Raw genomic sequence first — 6,903 nt, 5'->3', positions numbered from 1 at the left:
ACTCAAGTCCTTAAAGTTTTCTTGTTAGGATAAAATGGTCCCTAACCTGACATGGCGCACGATATGCTCATGCCTTGTCAAATGTGGCATCTTTGGATGAGTTAGCATGTTGGCATTATCTTATTCACCCTACTTTTGTGAAAGTAGAAATGATACTTGGCACGAACTCAATGGGTTACAAGATGCTCTTCATACTCTGGGTTGCTTTAGATGAAGGAAGAGGCAAATAGTAGAAACATCATAATAAAACGCATTGTGTCTATGTTTTTTTTTTGGGGGGGGGGTGAGAGGGATCCAGATGTGCCTGTAGCAAGAACTGAATATACCGAGATGTTCTATGCACAAAAGTGCACCAAAGAGATGAATGAGAAACCATTCTATGTGTTCTTTCCAATTCCTGAAATGCATTTGAGGATGGTTAAATTAATCAAATAGGTAAATGAATATATGGCACTTTTCTATAGAATGGGAAATAATATGACGTCTTAGCCATCATATCTAAGGTTTTATTAGAAAATAAAGATCAAGTTGCATTTTTTATTTTCCGAAAGAGAGGGAGAGGAAGTGACAAAGAAAATAGAGATTTTTGGAGCACGAAGTTATTTTACTGCGCCGAGCTTGGCCCGCTCGGACTCGATCTCGGGCCAGAGAGAGAGGCCATCTGGGCCGACACGGGCCTGAGAGAAGACCGGATTTTTTGGGCCTTCTCTGTCCCCCTACATGGGCTTCTGAGCTACTTGGGCTGTCTACATTTCACCCATCTAAATCATCGACTCGCACGTCGGCCCGTCTACCTAGAGCGCTTAGCACTAGGGTTTCCCTCACCGCTTAGACCGCCGCCGCCTCGGTGCTTCGTCAGTGCGGAGTGTTCGTGCGAAGGCGATCCTCCCTCCTCCGCCGCCGCACTCCCTACCGCCGCCGCCGCCATGGTCGGGCCAACCTCTCTCAGCAGCCTCGTCCGCAACCGTACTACCATGCTTCGTTCGGTTTATCTGACTGACATCTCGCTGTTGTGTCGCAGGTGAAGTACTCGCAGGAGTCGGGCAACCCTACCAAGTGTAAGATCTGGCCCCTTTTGTTCCCGCAATGCGTTGGTCTTGTGTTGAGGCCTTTTCATCTTATTGTGGTGGTTCTGATGGGCGTGTTTGTGTTATCTGTGCAGCGGCCAAGGCCATGGGCAGGGATCTTAGGGTGCATTTCAAGGTGCGCTTCTTAAACCCGCTTGATTTCTCATTATTTAGCTGCGCGTCTGATACGATTTTGGTGAATTAAGTTGTTTTATGGTAGTTAGGGCTAAGTAATGTACCAACAAGTGTGGCATCATGCGTGAATGAATTGGATTGTGGAAACAAAGACTAAAGAGTAAAGGTTCTTCTGTGTTTTCATATGAGCAGTTCCCACGTTACTTTAGTGACATCAACACATTGTTGAGTATTATGTGATGAATCATTGTATTGCTTTCCATTACAAATGGTTCGTAGACAATGTGACATATTTAAACATGTTTTTATTTCTGTTGATATACCTTAACGATGCCTCTGTTTCATCCAAAATCCACGCCTGTCCCATTGTTCATACAATGCCTATGTAGAAAATTTTGCTTGAAAACAGTATATTGTAAGATGAGAGGAACTACGAATATTGCATTGACATGGCTTGCATCAATCTAATTACACCTGAAACAAACTCTTTTATTCATAGTGGAAATTGTTTTGCTTATGTTAAGTTTCGGAGGAACTTATGATTGCTGATTTTAGTGTGAGCTATATCATGATAAGCATCATAGTTCACTCATGTGACTATGGGGGCTAGCTAGCAGCCATTTTTTTTCTTTTGAATCATTGTCCTGCAATCCTTTTTAAGTTGATGCCTTCTCTTCCACTTTTGATGTTCTCTACCTTTCTGGCTATTTGAAACAAGTTGTGCATTCCTCTATTTGGTCTTGTCACTTTGTCAGTTAAGTCACACAGGTATACCACCAAGTGGACATTAGAAAACATGCTTTCACAGAATATTTAGGCAGAATTGCTGTTAGATGATTAGGCGCTTAGGGCTATCCTATCAACATTACATTGAACGAGTGTGGAAGCTCGACCCTCGAGCTTTCCCACATATGACATAGGTATCCTGTGATATTGAGATCACTAATTAGTTGATATCATACGGCGCCTCTGGCATTCACAACATCTTTTCAGTTTCTCTTACTAAACAGGAATTAACCATTGCAGAATACAAGGGAGACAGCTTTTGCACTTCGCAAGCTGTCTTTGACCAAAGCTAAGCGGTACCTTGAGGATGTTATGGCACACAAGCAGGCAATTCCCTTCCGGAGATACTGTGGGGGTGTTGGTCGCACTGCACAAGCAAAGTCTCGCCACTCAAATGGACAGGGACGCTGGCCTGTTAAATCAGCCAGGTTCATTTTGGATTTGCTGAAGAATGCTGAGAGTAACGCTGATGTATATTGCTGCTGCCTTTTTTTTCTTCTTCCTTTTAGTTTTAGATGCGCATGGCACTTCCTATTGTTGGGGTTAATTTATTTTTGTGTTATTTCTAGGTGAAAGGCTTGGATGTCGACAACCTCTATGTTTCACACATCCAGGTGAACCAAGCCCAGAAGCAGAGGCGCCGCACATACCGTGCTCATGGACGCATCAATCGTACGTATTGAAGTATGATGTTTCATTCTTGCGCCTCTGTTGAATGGTATATTTAATTTTGCTTTCCTGCAGCTTACATGTCCTCACCTTGCCACATTGAGCTGATCCTGTCAGAGAAGGAAGAGCCTGTGAAGAAAGAGGTATTTTTTTTAACCCTCTGAATACATGTTCATCAAACACTATCTTGATATTGTCTGAGCTTCTTGCACTGGACTAACTTTCAGAGCTGTTTGACTTAAATTCTTATGATACATGTTCTGAAGTATCCTCCTTCAATTTTACTTAGTATAAGACTAAACTGTAAGAAATCTGTATGTATTGACTTGTCATACTGTTATTAATTCATCTTTTAAGTTATAATAAAGAAAAATACCATGATCAAGGAAATTCCATTCACCACTTTGTGGTTTCCCTTTTCTTCGTGGAATTTAATCTGGTAGAAAGCACACATATATGTTCTTGCCATTTCAATCCAATCTTTCTTAGAAGTGGCTTTTATTTAGCTCTGTTTCTAACGAATGCAATCCTTATATTATGTAGCCTGACAACATTGTCGCACCAAGGAAGCAGTGAAGTATGCTAACTTGCTGAGCGAGAGGGTATTTTGTGGAAGAAATTAAATAGCTTTAGCTCGTTTATGTACTTTTTATGGCAGCCTTGCCTAAAGATATTTGCGGTACCAATATTTTTGAATCTGGATTTGCTCAGCTTGATGCTGTCCTGAGTGTACGATCAATTCCCAATACAATAGGTTTGATATATCTGGGCACCTGTCTTTGTGACCCATTGGATCTACTAGAATATTATTTGCACGCTTATTTTGACCAGGCAAGTCGATAACAGAAGTTGCCGTTGCATTGTGTGCAAAAAAAGAGAATGCAATTTTGTCTGTCGCTGCGATGTCCGACGTGATTGCGATGTGCTGCATCGGGTTCTGGAACCACATGATGTCAATGTCCTGAAACAAAACATCAGAATAACAGAAAGTTATTTGGAACTTTACAATCTTTAATTAATAATTTAGCTAACAAATTTTTATTTTTTAATACGACTCCAATAATTATAAATTTATAATCATAAATAATATAATACAAGATAAATGAATGGTTAAAGTTTAATTTGGGAGGTCGTGCCGTATCATGTCACACTTTGTAAACGGGAATGGAGGGAGTACATACGGGAACGGAGGGAGTACGTACGAAACATCAGAATTAGAGAAAGTTACATGTGAAATGCATCCGTTGGTCTCTAAACTTGCTGGAGGAAGTTGAGGCCGAACTCGAGAATGGTCTGCTAGAACCCGTTCCTGGCCCACATAATGTCAAGGTAGTCTACGAGCGCTGAGGTCGACGTCTACGAGCCTACGACGAAGACGTTACGGGTCCAGCAGCTTGCCGTCTCCTCAGTCCTCACCGAGCCGGAAACTCTCGAGCGCCCGCAGCGCGGCGCCAAGCTGCCAATGCACGTCCAGTGATTGCATCCTTCAGTAGCTGAGCCAGCTCTTAAAACGATTTCACCTGAACCTTTTTGTGCACGATTTTAGAGCATATATTTCGTCAACCATATCATATATTGCATCTAAAATCCTGACCTATAAGAACTATTTATTTTTTGTGAAAATAATCGAGTCCAAGATCCAAAGCGTCAACTGATCGTTTGCTAATCTGAACTCTGAAGAGCTATATAATCCTAACGAAAGAAGAAGAAAAAAAAATGTCAGGAGCTTTAATTTCTCTCGACACCAACTGTGCATAGATTATATGCCAGTTTCCCACCCACATTTGAGCTAAAGACAGCGGTTCCCTCTATATCATATATGTATGCATCACTGATGACTCCAGTCAAGTGCATAAACGCGTGGTCGGTCGTCAGTCGTCACTTCGGAGGCGGCGGGGACACCACGACGGCGGCGGCGGCGGTGCGAGTGCCGATTGTGGTGCCTGATGTCGGCGCCGGAGGAGAAGGCAGTACCTGGTTAAGCTTCCTTGGACCTCGTGGCACTCCGGTAATAAGGCCTGGAACATGCATTAGATCGAGTACACACATCAGCCGATTAGAGAGATGCAGTGAACACAAAACTATCAGTTGATTGTAAAGTGAGCTGAATTCAGAACCCTAAAGTTTTCTTAAAACGAAACAAGATGATTGAAATTCAAAACCCGAGAAAGTCACTGAACTAGCTAGCTAGAACTGACGACCTGGGCATGGACGAGCCTCCGACGAGTGAGGCGACGCCGACGAGACGGCGGCGAGGAGGAGGATGGTGACGATTAGGAGCTGAGATGGCCTGGCGCCCCGCATCTCACACACCTCACTGAACGATCAATTGATCAGGTTTGTAATGTGGGCAATGCATGTAGTATGCGAGTGTGTGGAGTGGTGTGAAGATGTATGCGTTTATGTATGGGCGTGAAGAAGCTAGAGAGCTTCAAGGAAACTACGTTGTACTCGCTTGCATTGGTCGCTCCTAGAATCCTCTTTCTGGTGCTATGGAAATTTCGTGTCAGTAATTAACTTTTATCTTTAAGGTATAAGCCAGGTCAAATAGTAAAAAATGGAGGCAGCTCTATCCTCAAACAAACCGAAGGTCAGCTCTTGTGGTGGTAGCGAGGCATGTAATGTACGCGATGCTCGAGACGGAGTAGAGATCGATCCAGATCACGCCCAGAAGAATGGAGGTTATTAAAGTTAGGTAGATTCGACTTGTTGCCATCGGTTAAGTTCATGGGAAACACTGTATTTGTGCAGATTTTTATGAAAACTTTCTTTTAGTCTTTTCTTGTTTTTGAAAAATTAATGTTGATCTAAACTTCGTTGGTTCTAGGACAGCACTGCAGCATAGATTGGCCGAGAGAGATCGTCAACTTCGCCACGTGGTGGCGAATTGGCAATGTATCGAGCGAGGCAGCAGCGTAATCCTCGACATGCAGCGCATGATCACTAGAGCAGAGTTGCATATTCGTCTTGTCGCTATTGTTGCGTTCATTGGAAACTTCACACGATGTACACTCCGCAAGCCCTTTAGGGCAAATAATGGATTTTTTTCTCCATCTGTGCATTGAATTTTAAACTATAAAGATGATGCTTAGCTTAGGGTTATTTTGGGGAAATCAAATTTACGGTCGCCCAGAAATTTTCTTCCGTGCAGTCAATCTCTGACAAGTTCACTTCCCATTTTCGGTACCCCGCCAGGCGCCACCGCGCCAGCTAGCTCGATATATGCACACGTAAAAATCACCGCAGCACGCCAGCTAGCTCCCCAGTCCCGTCTCCCGTCAATTTTCGAGAGAAAATTTTCAAAAAAAATATATACAAAAAGTTTTCTAAATAATATTTTGAAAAATTTAAGAAGAAAACATTTGCGACAAAAAATTGAAACAACCTTTATGAAAAAATGAATAAAAAAATTCAAAAACAAATTTAGAAGGAAAGTTATGAAGAAAACTCAAAAAAGTTGTGGACAAAAACTTTAGAAAAAATGTTAACAAATTTATTAAAGAGTAAAAAACTCGGAAACAAAATTCTGGAAGAAGAATAAAAATCCAAAAAAATTGTTGGAGCAAATTTTTGGGGAAAAAGTCTACAAAAGAAACTTTGGAAAAGGAAAAAAGAAAAAAATACCGCCCACTTCGGCCTGCTCGCTACTTCTCATACGTACTACACAGAGAATCAGAGACAATAAGTACATACTCCTATGCATATACGTGCGCTGTGGTCGAGAGAGATCGTCAGCGCTTCGCCATGTGGTGGCGATCGAGCTAGGTAGCAGCATATATGTGCATGATCCTCGAGATCCAGTGCAGGAGCACTAGAGCAGAATTGCAGATTCATCTTGTCGCCATATTGTTGTGTCCACTGGAAACTTCGTACTTCGCATGATGTACACTCCGCAAGCCCATTAAGGCAAGGTCTGGTCTATTCTGTAATGAATTTTTTTCTCCATCTGTGCATTGAGTTTTAAACTAGGAAAAAAATCCAAATTACACTGTACTATTAGCAAAGTAATGGATGACTTTGCTGATATGGTATAAGGTAGCAATTTGGATTTTTTATCCTTTAAACTATAAAGATGGTGCCTAGCTACGGCTGTTAGGCACATCCGCACATGGTTCTTCACACGCACGCAGATGCGTGCGTACACTCATATTTACCACAAGTCCATAATAGAAAGCCAGTATATAGCTGATAGATCACTTACTATCTGTTTAAAAATCCATATCACTTTCTTTCCTTCTTTTAAGGA

At 42.0% G+C, this 6,903-nt stretch overlaps 1 protein-coding gene across 1 annotated transcript; it reads left to right on the top strand.

The window, feature by feature from the left end:
* Window positions 1-793: 793 nt before the first annotated feature.
* Window positions 794-3,478, top strand: LOC101760975 (60S ribosomal protein L17). The gene is made up of 7 exons (XM_004968277.3): window positions 794-929; window positions 1,022-1,058; window positions 1,163-1,203; window positions 2,229-2,459; window positions 2,558-2,660; window positions 2,733-2,800; window positions 3,201-3,478. Exons 1-7 carry the CDS (start codon window positions 927-929, stop codon window positions 3,231-3,233), a joined length of 516 nt encoding a protein of 171 aa, XP_004968334.1. The 5' UTR covers window positions 794-926; the 3' UTR covers window positions 3,234-3,478.
* The last annotated feature ends 3,425 nt before the right edge of the window (window positions 3,479-6,903 follow it).

The sequence above is a fragment of the Setaria italica genome, chromosome V, assembly GCF_000263155.2.
Source record: "Setaria italica strain Yugu1 chromosome V, Setaria_italica_v2.0, whole genome shotgun sequence".
Classification (NCBI taxonomy): domain Eukaryota; kingdom Viridiplantae; phylum Streptophyta; class Magnoliopsida; order Poales; family Poaceae; genus Setaria; species Setaria italica.
The sequence above is the reverse complement of the archived record's forward strand: the minus strand, read 5'-3'. Positions and strand labels throughout refer to the sequence as shown.